The sequence below is a fragment of the Cherax quadricarinatus genome, chromosome 31, assembly GCF_038502225.1.
Source record: "Cherax quadricarinatus isolate ZL_2023a chromosome 31, ASM3850222v1, whole genome shotgun sequence".
Lineage (NCBI taxonomy): Eukaryota > Metazoa > Arthropoda > Malacostraca > Decapoda > Parastacidae > Cherax > Cherax quadricarinatus.
Window position 1 is genome coordinate 10,606,643 of NC_091322.1, and position 13,899 is coordinate 10,620,541.

General features: G+C 41.3%; 1 protein-coding gene across 8 annotated transcripts in view; it reads right to left on the bottom strand.

Moving 5' to 3' along the window:
- Positions 1–4,069: 4,069 nt before the first annotated feature.
- LOC138853467 (uncharacterized) overlaps positions 4,070–13,899 on the bottom strand; it is a 99,721-nt gene continuing 89,891 nt past the window's right edge. For all 8 annotated transcript variants that reach the window (XM_070090191.1, XM_070090192.1, XM_070090190.1 and 5 more), the window contains exon 4: positions 4,070–6,110. In XM_070090191.1, the coding sequence (XP_069946292.1) occupies positions 5,907–6,110 (204 nt within the window). In that variant the 3' untranslated portion in view covers positions 4,070–5,906. The remainder of the gene's footprint in view (positions 6,111–13,899) is intronic.

Consider the following 13,899-nt stretch of genomic DNA (forward strand, 5'->3'; position numbering starts at 1 on the left):
GTTGGAGAGATGGGGTAAAGGAGGTTTTGTGTGCGAGGGGCTTGGACTTCCAGCAGGCATGCGTGAGCGTGTTTGATAGGAGTGAATGGAGACAAATGGTTTTTAATACTTGACGTGCTGTTGGAGTGTGAGCAAAGTAACATTTGTGAAGGGGTTCAGGGAAACCGGCAGGCTGGACTTGAGTCCTGGAGATGGGAAGTACAGTGCCTGCACTCTGAAGGAGGGGTGTTAATGTTGCAGTTTAAAAACTGTAGTGTAAAGCACCCTTCTGGCAAGACAGTGATGGAGTGAATGATGGTGAAAGTTTTTCTTTTTCGGGTCACCCTGCCTTGGTGGGAATCAGCCAGTGTGATAATAAAAAAATAAAATAATAATAAAAAATAATATATTTTTTTTTTTTTTTTTCAACAAGTCGGCCGTCTCCCACCGAGGCAGGGTGACCCAAAAAAGAAAGAAAATCCCCAAAAAGAAAATACTTTCATCATCATTCAACACTTTCACCACACTCGCACATTATCACTGTTTTTGCAGAGGTGCTCAGAATACAACAGTCTAGAAGCATACACATATAAAGATACACAACATATCCCTCCAAACTGCCAATATCCCAAACCCCTCCTTTAAAGTGCAGGCATTGTACTTCCCATTTCCAGGACTCAAGTCCGACTATATGAAAATAACCGGTTTCCCTGAATCCCTTCACTAAATATTACCCTGCTCACACTCCAACAGATCGTCAGGTCCCAAGTACCATTCGTCTCCATTCACTCCTATCTAACACGCTCACGCACGCTTGCTGGAAGTCCAAGCCCCTTACCCACAAAACCTCCTTTACCCCCTCTCTCCAACCCTTTCGAGGACGACCCCTACCCCGCCTTCCTTCCCCTATAGATTTATATGCTTTCCATGTCATTCTACTTTGATCCATTCTCTCTAAATGACCAAACCACCTCAACAACCCCTCTTCTGCCCTCTGACTAATACTTTTATTAACTCCACACCTTCTCCTAATTTCCACACTCCGAATTTTCTGCATAATATTTACACCACACATTGCCCTTAAACAGGACATCTCCACTGCCTCCAACCGTCTCCTCGCTGCTGCATTTACCACCCAAGCTTCACACCCATATAAGAGTGTTGGTACTACTATACTTTCATACATTCCCTTCTTTGCCTCCATAGATAACGTTTTTTGACTCCACATATACCTCAACGCACCACTCACCTTTTTTCCCTCATCAATTCTATGATTAACCTCATCCTTCATAAATCCATCCGCCGACACGTCAACTCCCAAGTATCTGAAAACATTCACTTCTTCCATACTCCTCCTCCCCAATTTGATATCCAATTTTTCTTTATCTAAATCATTTGACACCCTCATCACCCTACTCTTTTCTATGTTCACTTTCAACTTTCTACCTTTACACACATTCCCAAACTCATCCACTAACCTTTGCAATTTTTCTTTAGAATCTCCCATAAGCACAGTATCATCAGCAAAAAGTAACTGTGTCAATTCCCATTTTGAATTTGATTCCCCATAATTTAATCCCACCCCTCTCCCAAACACCCTAGCATTTACTTCCTTTACAACCCCATCTATAAATATATTAAACAACCATGGTGACATTACACATCCCTGTCTAAGACCTACTTTTACCGGGAAGTAGTCTCCCTCTCTTCTACACACCCTAACCTGAGCCTCACTATCCTCATAAAAACTCTTTACAGCATTTAATAACTTACCACCTATTCCATATACTTGCAACATCTGCCACATTGCTCCTCTATCCACTCTATCATATGCCTTTTCTAAATCCATAAATGCAATAAAAACTTCCCTATCTTTATCTAAATACTGTTCACATATATGCTTCAATGTAAACACCTGATCTACACATCCCCTACCCACTCTAAAACCTCCTTGCTCATCCGCAATCCTACATTCTGTCTTACCTCTAATTCTTTCAATTATAACCCTACCGTACACTTTTCCTGGTATACTCAGTAAGCTTATTCCTCTATAATTTTTACAGTCTCTTTTGTCCCCTCTCCCTTTATATAAAGGGACTATACATGCTCTCTGCCAATCCCTAGGTACCTTCCCCTCTTTCATACATTTATTAAACAAAAGTACCAACCACTCCAACACTATATCCCCCCCTGCTTTTAACATTTCTGTCATGATCCCATCAGTTCCAGCTGCTTTACATATATATATATGTATATATATTCTAGGTAGTAAGTTGGTAGACAGCAACCGCCCAGGGAGGTACTACCGTCCTGCCAAGTGAGTGTAAAACTGAAGCCTGTAATTGTTTTACACGATGGTAAGATTGCTGGTGTCTTTTTTTATCTGTCTCATACACATGCAAGATTTCAGGTATGTCTTGCTACTTCTACTTACACTTAGGTCACACTACACATATATGTACAAGCATATATATACACACCCCTTTGGGTTTTCTTCTATTTTCTTTCTAGTTCTTGTTCTTGTTTATTTCCTCTTACCTCCATGGGGAAGTGGAACAGAATTCTTCCTCCTTAAGCCATGCGTGTTGTAAGAGGCGACTAAAATGCCGGGAGCAAGGAGCTAGTAATCTCTTCTCCTGTATAAATTACTAAATTTAAAAAGAGAAACTTTTGTTTTTCTTTTTGGGCCACCCTGCCTCGGTGGGATACGGCCGGTTTGTTGAAAGAAGAAGAATATATATGTATATATATATATTTTTTTTTTTTTTTCAACAAGTCGGTCGTCTCCCACCGAGGCAGGGTGACCCAAAAAAAAGAAAGAAAATCCCCAAAAAGAAAAATACTTTCATCATCATTCAACACTTTCACCACACTCACACATTATCACTGCTTTTGCAGAGGTGCTCAGAATATAACAGCTTAGAAGCATATACGTATAGAGATACACAACATATCCCTCCAAACTGCCAATATCCCAAACCCCTCCTTTAAAGTGCAGGCATTGTACTTCCCATTTCCAGGACTCAAGTCCGACTATATGAAAATAACCGGTTTCCCTGAATCCCTTCACTAAATATTACCCTGCTCACACTCCAACAGATCGTCAGGTCCCAAGTATCATTCGTCTCCATTCACTCCTATCTAACACGCTCATGCACGCTTGCTGGAAGTCCAAGCCCCTCACCCAGAAAACCTCCTTTACCTCCTTTACCTTTATATATATATATATATATATATATATATATATATATATATATACAGTGGACCCCCGGTTAACGAACTTTTTTCATTCCAGTAGTATGTTCAGGTGCCAGTACTGACCGAATTTTTTCCCATAAGGAATATTGTGAAGAAGATTAGTCCATTTCAGACCCCCAAACATACACGTACAAACGCACTTACATAAATACACTTACTGTAGTGGAAGGAAGGCGGGGTAGGGGTCGGCCTAGGAAGGGTTGGAGGGAGGGGGTAAAGGAGGTTTTGTGTGCGAGGGGCTTGGACTTCCAGCAGGCATGCGTGAGCGTGTTTGATAGGAGTGAATGGAGACAAATGGTTTTTAATACTTGACGTGCTGTTGGAGTGTGAGCAAAGTAACATATAATTGGTTCGCATTCCAGTAGGTTCAGGTGCAAGTACTGACCGAATCCCATAAGGAATATTGTGAAGAAGATTAGTCCATTTCAGACCCCCAAACATACACGTACAAACGCACTTACATAAATACACTTACATAATTGGTCGCATTCGGAGGTAATCGTTATGCGGGGGTCCACTGTATATATATATATATATATATATATATATATATATATATATATACATACATATATATACAGTGGACCCCCCCCGCATAACGATTACCTCCGAATGCAACCAATTATGTAAGTGCATTTAAGTAAGTGCGTTTGTACGTGTATGTTTGGGGGGTCTGAAATGGACTAATCTACTTCACAATATTTCTTATGGGAACAAATTCGGTCAGTACTGGCACCTGAACATACTTCTGGAGTGAAAAAATATCGTTATCCGGGGGTCCACTGTATATGTATATATATATATATATATATGTGTATATATATATATATATATATATATATATATATATATATATCAAGGTAGTAGGTTGGTAGACAGCAACCGCCCAGGGAGGTACTACCGTCCTGCCAAGTGAGTGTAAAACGAAAGCCTGTAATTGTTTTACATGATGGTAGGATTGCTGGTGTCCTTTTTTCTGTCTCATGAACATGCAAGATTTCAGGTACGTCTTGCTATTTCTACTTACACTTAGGTCACACTACACATACATGTACAAGCACATATATACACACCCCTCTGGGTTTTCTTCTATTTTCTTTCTAGTTCTTATTCTTGTTTATTTCCTCTTATCTCCATGGGGAAGTGGAACAGAATTCTTCCTCCGTAAGCCATGCGTGTTGTAAGAGGCGACTAAAATGCCGGGAGCAAGGGGCTAGTAACCTCTTCTCCTGTATATATTACTAAATGTAAAAGGAGAAACTTTCGTTTTTCCTTTAGGGCCACCCCGCCTCGGTGGGATACGGCCGGTGTGTTGAAAGAAAGAAAGAAAGAAAGAAAGAAATATATATATATATATATATATATATATATATATATATATACACACACACACACACACCTCTCTGGGTTTTCTCCTATTTTTCTTACCAGTTCTTGTTCTTGTTTATTTCCTCTTATCTCCACGGGGAAGTGGAACAGAATTCTTCCTCCATAAGTCATGCATGTTGTAAGAGGTGACTAAAATGCCGGGAGCAAGGGGCTAGTAACCCCTTCTCCTGCATATACACGTATTACTAAATGTAAAAGGAGAAACTTTCGTTTTTTCCTTCTGGGCTACCCCACCTCAGTGGGATACGGCCAGTGTGTTGAAAGAAGAAGAATTACTTAAGTTAAAAAGAGAAACTTTTGTTTTTCTTTTTTGGGCCACCCTGCCTTGGTGGGATGCAGCCGGTGCATTGAAAGAAGAAGAATTAAGTTTCCAGCAGAAAATGGTGGGTCAGAGGTGTAATGTTGATTAATGTATGACCTCTGTTGTTGATCTGGCAAAAACCGACACACCGGAAAAGTCCAGGAACCAAGGTTGGCAGGAAATAGGTGATGTTTACCTGGAGTTTACCTGGAGAGAGTTCCGGGGGTCAACGCCCCCGCGGCCTGGTCTGTGACCAGGCCTCCTGGTGGATCAGAGCCTGATCAACCAGGCTGTTGCTGCTGGCTGCACGCAAACCAACGTACGAGTCACAGCCCGGCTGGTCAGGAACCGACTTTAGGTGCTTGTCCAGTGCCAGCTTGAAGACTGCCAGGGGTCTGTTGGTAATCCCCCTTATGTATGCTGGGAGGCAGTTGAACAGTCTTGGGCCCCTGACACTAATTGTATGGTCTCTTAACGTGCTAGTGACACCCCTGCTTTTCATTGGGGGGATGTTGCATCGTCTGCCAAGTCTTTTGCTTTCGTAGTGAGTGATTTTCGTGTGCAAGTTCGGTACTAGTCCCTCTAGGATTTTCCAGGTGTATATAATCATGTATCTCTCCCTCCTGCGTTCCAGGGAATACAGGTTCAGGAACCTCAAGCGCTCCCAGTAATTGAGGTGTTTTATCTCCGTTATGCGCGCCGTGAAGGTTCTCTGTACATTTTCTAGGTCAGCAATTTCACCTGCCTTAGTCTTAGTAATTCTACATGCAGAAGCCACAATTCCTTGGGTGAATATCATATTATAGACATGAATACAAGGTGATTATATAATAAAAATATAAATTTTTTAGTTGCGGAAACATTTATAATGGAGTAAATGCACAGAGATTCTCATTACTGTATATTACTTTTCCAGAAAAAGATTAGTAAAATACAGTATATCTTGAATTACAATATATGTCAAGTGGGTAGCAGTTGCCTAACTGGGTTGGAAATATAAGCGACACACATGGATACCATCAACTAGATAGGCAATGCTAGCAAACAAGGTAAAGCAGCCTAATGATATTCCTAAAAGGCGCCTAGTAGAATCATTAACAACAATGTGACTTTCCCAGTATATCAAACAAAGTACAGCAGCAATCAGGAATAATCCAAAGAGAGTGATGTTCAGCACAGGCTCCTGTAACAAGAAAAAATAGATATGTTAATGCAAAATGGAGGAGGAAATCAAATCTAGTTAATAATAACACATTGGACTTTCTCCTGAGCCCTAAAATCTAAATTTATCATTACTGTATTTTGTTACAAGCAATACCACACTATATTAGCCTTCTAAATTAGTTACGAATTATCACACAATCCAATGCTAGACAACACCCCCCCCTTCCCCACTTGTACATGTATGTGTAGTGTGACCTAAGTATAAGTAGAAGTAGCAAGATGTACCTGAAATCTTGCATGTTTATGAAACAGAAAAAAGGACACCAGCAATCCTCTCCCTGGGCGGTTGCTGTCTACCAACCTACTACCTAGGAGTATTTTTTTTTTTTTTTTTCAACAAGTCTGTCGTCTCCCACCGAGGCAGGGTGACCCAAAAAAAGAAAGAAAATCCCCAAAAAGAAAATACTTTCATCATCATTCAACACTTTCACCACACTCACACATTATCACTGCTTTTGCAGAGGTGCTCAGAATACAACAGCTTAGAAGCATATACGTATAAAGATACACAACATATCCCTCCAAACTGCCAATATCCCAAACCCCTCCTTTAAAGTGCAGGCATTGTACTTCCCATTTCCAGGACTCAAGTCCGACTATATGAAAATAACCGGTTTCCCTGAATCCCTTCACTAAATATTACCCTGCTCACACTCCAACAGATCGTCAGGTCCCAAGTATCATTCGTCTCCATTCACTCCTATCTAACACGCTCATGCACGCTTGCTGGAAGTCCAAGCCCCTCGCCCACAAAACCTCCTTTACCCCCTCTTTCCAACCCTTTCGAGGACGACCCCTACCCCTCTTTCCTTCCCCTATAGATTTATATGCTTTCCATGTCATTCTACTTTGATCCATTCTCTCTAAATGACCAAACCACCTCAACAACCCCTCTTCTGCCCTCTGACTAATGCTTTTATTAACTCCACACCTTCTCCTAATTTCCACACTCCGAATTTTCTGCATAATATTTACACCACACATTATTATTTTATTATTAATATGGTGTCCTCTAGACTAATAAGACACTCTTAGTGATTTTAGTGTGTACCTGCATGCCAGCACAGTGTGTAAGTTTATTTATGTACAGGTACACATAGGTATAATTATCTGAGCACAGTGTTACCTTGATTTATGAGTGCCCCAACTTATGAGTTTTCCAAGTTATGAGCACTTGCTTGGTCGATTTTTTGCTTTGAACTGCAAGCCAAAATCCGAGTTACAAGCAAGCTTCAGATATGCCGCCACTAGTTGGTGCAGCGAACGCCACAACAGTGCACATGGTTACCTCACCATGGATGCAGCTCTCTTGTGTTGTGCTTGCATTTTGTGCAGTTATTCTGCCAAATTTCTTTTTTCTAACCATGAGTCCTAAGACAGTAAGTGCAAAGGACAGTGCTGAGAAGAAGAATTAAAGCATGAAATCATAGAAAAACACAAGTGGCATGTAGTCGACTTGGCGAGGCAGTGCAAGTGTAGTATGTACTTCATGCCTCATGCGAGGCATTTACAATGATTTACTTCCGAGATATTCACCCAAGTCTCCTGACTTGGGAAAAAAAAAAATTCCGAGAAAACCGCTTTTCAGTGTTTTCCTTATGAAACTAGTGATCTAGTGCAGCTAGCCTCAAAAACACTCTGTTTTCTCTTATAATAAAACCTCTGAAGGGCAAATGGGAAGGAATGGTCAGAGCAATAATTATTTTTACCTCGGGAGTGGCAGCCACCATTCATCACAAAATGACATATTTTATTCATTCATTTATATTGTTTAATGAGAGGATTAAGGAGTTATAGGATTAAAATAAAAAATTAGGGTCAGTACTTACTGAGATATGAAGCTGCAAAGTTGGCACTTAACGCTAACCTGATATCAACATCGAGTCCTGCCTCTTGCATTTTTATATTATTTTATATAATTTTTATGTTCAGATAATTACAATTTATTGTAGTTCTTGTCATTTCATAACCAGCCTTTGTTCTGACACTAATATTAGGTACTGAAATTGTACTCAAATTGTCACATAAAGGATCACTTGGACAACGAAATATGGATCCCAGGTTACAACCTATACAGATGTGACAGAGTGAACAGGCAAAAGGGGGGGGTTGGCCTGTACATTGCAGAGTCACTTGTTTGCACAGAACTGCTAAATGCCTCAAATGATGTAGTGGAAGTTTTAGCAGTAAAGGTCGAGAACCAAAACCTAGTCATTGTGGAAATCTACAAGCCTCTGGATGCAACATCCCAGCAATTCCAGGAACAGCTGTTAAAAATTGACCACTGTCTGGAAAATCTTCCAGCTCCTGCACCCAACATCTTGCTCCTGGGGGATTTCAACTTAAGGCACCTAAAATGGAGGAATATAGCAAATAATATTGTTGCAGTAATAACACCAGGAGGCAGCTCTGATGAAAACTCACACTCACACGAGCTTTTAAATCTCTGCACAAAATTCAATTTAAACCAGCAAATAATAGAGCCTACTAGACTGGAGAATACACTAGACCTTATCTTCACTAACAATGATGATCTGATAAGAAATGTCACCATATCAAAAACAATATACTCAGATCACAACATAATTGAGGTTCAGACATGTATGCGTGGAGCCCCAGACCGACATAATGAGACTAGTCACGAGGGAGCATTCACCAAATTCAACTTCAATAACAAAAACATAAAGTGGGACCAAGTAAACCAAGTCCTAACCGACAGAAGCTGGGAAGATATACTAAGCAACACGAGACCCTAACTTATGCCTAGAACAGATTAACTTGGTGGCACTCGATGTATGCACAAGGCTTATTCCTCTAAGAAAAAGGAGGAGTAGATGTAAAATAGAAAGAGACAGGCGCTCCCTTTACAGGCGACGGAAAAGAATAACAGAGCGGCTAAAAGAGGTCAATATATCTGAAATGCGTAGGGAGACACTGGTCAGAGAAATAGCAAGCATCGAACTTTAGCTAAAGGAATCTTATAGGAGTCAGGAATCGCGGGAAGAACTAAAAGCCATAAATGAAATCGAAAGAAACCCAAAATATTTCTTCTCCTATGCCAAATCAAAGTCGAGAACAACGTCCAGTATTGGGCCCCTACTTAAACAAGATGGGTCCTACACAGATGACAGCAAGGAAATGAGTGAGCTACTCAAGTCCCAATATGACTCAGTTTTTAGCAAGCCGCTAACCAGACTGAGAGTCGAAGATCAAAATTAATTTTTTATGAGAGAGCCACAAAATTTGGTTAACACAAGCCTATCCGATGTTATCCTGACGCCAAATGACTTCGAACAGGCAATAAATGACATGCCCATGCACTCTGCCCCAGGGCCAGACTCATGGAACTCCGTGTTCATCAAGAACTGCAAGAAGCCCCTATCACGAGCCTTTTCCATCCTATGGAGAGGGAGCATCGACACGGGGGTCGTCCCACAGTTACTAAAAACAACAGACATAGCCCCACTCCACAAAGGGGGCAGTAAAGCAACAGTAAAGAACTACAGACCGATAGCATTAACATCCCATATCATAAAAATCTTTGAAAGGGTCCTAAGAAGCAAGATTACCACCCATCTAGAAACCCATCAGTCACACAACCCACGGCAACATGGGTTTAGAACAGGTCGCTCCTGTCTGTCTCAACTATTGGATCACTACAACAAGGTCCTAAATGCACTAGAAGATAAAAAGAATGCAGATGTAATATATACAGACTTTGCAAAAGCCTTCGACAAGTGTGACCATGGTGTAATAACGCACAAAATGCATGCTAAAGGAATAACAGGAAAAGTCGGTCGATGGATCTATAATTTCCTCACTAACAGAACACAGAGAGTAGTCGTCAACAGAGTAAAGTCCGAGGCAGCTACGGTGAAAAGCTCTGTTCCACAAGGCACAGTACTCGCTCCCATCTTGTTCCTCATCCTCATATCCGACATAGACAAGGATGTCAGCCACAGCACCGTGTCTTCCTTTGCAGATGACACCCGAATCTGCATGACAGCGTCCTCCATTGCAGACACTGCAAGGCTCCAGGCGGACATCAACCGAATCTTTCAGTGGGCTGCAGAAAACAATATGAAGTTCAACGATGAGAAATTTCAATTACTCAGATATGGTAAACATGAGGAAATTAAATCTTCATCAGAGTACAAAACAAATTCTGGCCACAAAATAGAGCGAAACACCAACGTCAAAGACCTGGGAGTGATCATGTCGGAGGATCTCACCTTCAAGGACCATAACATTGTATCAATCGCATGTGCTAGAAAAATGACAGGATGGATAATGAGAACCTTCAAAACTAGGGATGCCAAGCCCATGATGACACTCTTCAGGTCACTTGTTCTATCTAGGCTGGAATATTGCTGCACACTAACAGCACCTTTCAAGGCAGGTGAAATTGCTGACCTAGAAAATGTACAGAGAACCTTCATGGCGCGCATAACGGAGATAAAACACCTCAATTACTGGGAGCGCTTGAGGTTCCTAAAACTGTATTCCCTGGAACGCAGGCGGGAGAGATACATGATTATATACACCTGGAAAATCCTAGAGGGACTAGTACCGAACTTACACACGAAAATCACTCACTACGAAAGCAAAAGACTTGGCAGACGATGCAACATCCCCCCAATGAAAAGCAGGGGTGTCACTAGCACGTTAAGAGACCATACAATAAGTGTCAGGGGCCCGAGACTGTTCAACTGCCTCCCAGCATACATAAGGGGGATTACCAACAGACCCCTGGCAGTCTTCAAGCTGGCACTGGACAAGCACCTAAAGTCGGTTCCTGACCAGCCGGGCTGTGACTCGTACGTTGGTTTGCGTGCAGCCAGCAGCAACAGCCTGGTTGATCAGGCTCTGATCCACCAGGAGGCCTGGTCACAGACCGGGCCGCGGGGGCGTTGACCCCCGGAACTCTCTCCAGGTAAACTCCAGGTAATACATTGACACATGGACATTTACACCTGCCTTGGTCATTTACTATTGTCTAGGAATATATACGAAGTATTTATAGGTCCCAGCTATGTTTTGGATACACAGGAGTATAGAAAAGAAGAGGAAAGAAGAAGGAAGAAGAAGGAATAAGAAGGAAGAAGTTCCCTTGAAGCAATGTGTAAGACAAGTGTCAGTGACATACATCTGGGAGGGCAGTGATAAGATGAGATAAGGGATGACATTTGATGGGCGCCAGTGAGGGTGCAGATATAAGATGAGACAAGGGATGACATCTGATGGGCACCAGCGAGGGTGCAGAGATATGATAAGGGGTGACATTTGATGAGCTTGTATCTCTGTCTCTGATTATCTGTCTCTCTGTCTTGTCTCCCTGTCTGCTTGTCTCTTTCTCTGTCTCAGAGAGAGCCACTGTGAACCAACAGGTATTCTTATGCATTATATCTACAAGCACAGTATAGCACTTCGGATTTTTTTAGGTTATCCTAGGTAATTTACACTATGTATAATTGTATTTGTGTGTACCTGTGAGACAGATAAAAAGAGATAGAGACAGATTGATAGAGACAGTCAGAGACAGAGGTAGACAGAGATAGACAGACCCTAAACTTGGGGTTAACATCACCTTCCTCTTAAAAGGGAAGTGTTAATATGACACTACATCAGTGAATCCTTGGTGTTTGCTGCACTGTTTGCTCTAGCTGGCACTCAATTTAACTGGCACTCCCACAAGGTACTAAGTGGTCCCAGATTTGTTTAATATGGTGCACCCTGAGTGTTAAGACCCATTCTATGCGGACCAGGCATCTCAGGCCAATCATGCCAAATTTGGAGGCAGATAAAATAAAACGTATATATGTACATTTGGGGCGCTAGCAGTAAGAACATATATACGTATACGATTGGACCGTTTAGGGGTTAAATTGTCAGGAGGTTGTAATCATTCTCACAGCAGCTTTCTGTTGTATAATTAAGGTTTAAGGTGATTTGCTGTGGTTCAACCCCATGCACAAATACCATATGTGAGGTAAGGGTAGACGAGAGAGTGGTAAAGAGCAAGAAGCAGTGGCATCATAAGGGGGGGCACCCTGGGTGACACCAGCTAGGGGTGACACCATAGAGCTGACATTTAAAGCACTCCAGAGCAATTATTATTTATTTTTATTATTATTATTATTATTATTATTACCATTGTCATACCTTGTTCACAGATTTTAATTATTTCTTAAGCTGCCACGATACACTGAGAATGTAAACACACATACGAACACACCAGCTAACCCCTTAACTGTGAACTTCTTTTGTACTTCCATTTTCCTCTTGTTTTCCTCTTCCAAGTGCTGCTGCACTTTTAACTCTATCTTCTACTATGGGATGCACAATAAAGTACAAATTTATAGACGAAATATGTAGTCTTGGAGATTGCTTGATGCTGAGACGCATCACTAACCCCTTTACAATGAACTTCTTTTATACTTCTATTTTCCTTTTGTTTTTCCTCTTGGAAGAGGGAAAACAACAGGAAATTTGTACAAATATGTAGTCTTGGAGACTGTGAAAGCTTGTGTACTGAGTGGCTGTAGGAAGGAGATTCAGATACTTGACGCTGAGACGCTGCGCTGCCTGTTCACAACCCAAGTTCTCGTACAGTATACAACAACAACTCGTCAGAGAGCCCGTCCTCTGAGATGTCGGTAAACGAGTATGTCAGTAAGTGAGGAGAGGCTGTAATTCCATTAACAAGTACAGTGGAACCTCAGTTTTCGTTTGTCTTGGTTTTTGTTGAATTTGGCTTTTGACGACTTTTTCGTCAAAATTTTGTCCCAGTTTTCATTCCTCACCTTGGTTTTCGTCGAGTTGACAGTAGTCTGTCGTACTGAACGTGTCAGCCCACACCCACACAAAGCATCCCACATGCTCTGAGTCAGTCTGGCTTTGTTTCTCGTCGGTAGAGGGTGGCAGAGATGGTGGTAGAGGGTGGTAGTGATGGTGGTAGAGGATGGTAGTGGCTGTGATGGTGGTAGAGGGTGGTAGTGACTGTGATGGTGGTAGTGGTTGTGATGGTGTAGAGGGTGGTAGTGATTGTGATGGTGAAGAGGGTGGTAGTGGTTGTGATGGTGGTAGAGGGTGGTTGTGATGGTGGTAGAGGGTGGTAGTGATTGTGGTTGAGGGTAGTAGTGATGGTGGTAGAGATAACCTCTCCTCCCTCTCCCCTCCTTGCCGTCTTCCATACGCCAACAAGAGTCTTCAATAAAGGTAAAAGTGGTGTTAAATGTTCATTTATCCCTTTCATTAGTCCTTTATATTTATTTCTCATTGCTTTCTGTATGTAAAACTATAGTTATTCTCTATAAAATGTATTTTTTGTTAATACTTTTGGGTGTCTGGAACAGATTAATTGGATTTACATTATTTCTAGTGGGAAATATTGCTTCAGTTTTCGTCGAATTCGGTTTTTGTCAGACTTTCTGGAACAAATGAATGATGAAAACCAAGGTTCCACTGTACGTACGTAGTTGAATAACAAGTTACAGTATTATATTTTATATCAACCAAGGTAGTAGTGGTTTAGCAGTAATTAAATTAACAAGTAGTTGAATAACAACTTACAGTATCATATTTTAGCACATTATACATAATGAGATTAAGACCATTTAGTTTTGAAATAATTTTATAAAATATGGCAATTTTTGAGTGGTGTTTTATAGTGTTTGTATTGTTAATTTTGGGAGATAAGGTGATTTCTAAGTAGAGCCTTGAACTGGTGTACAGGCAGGGGCCCTTTT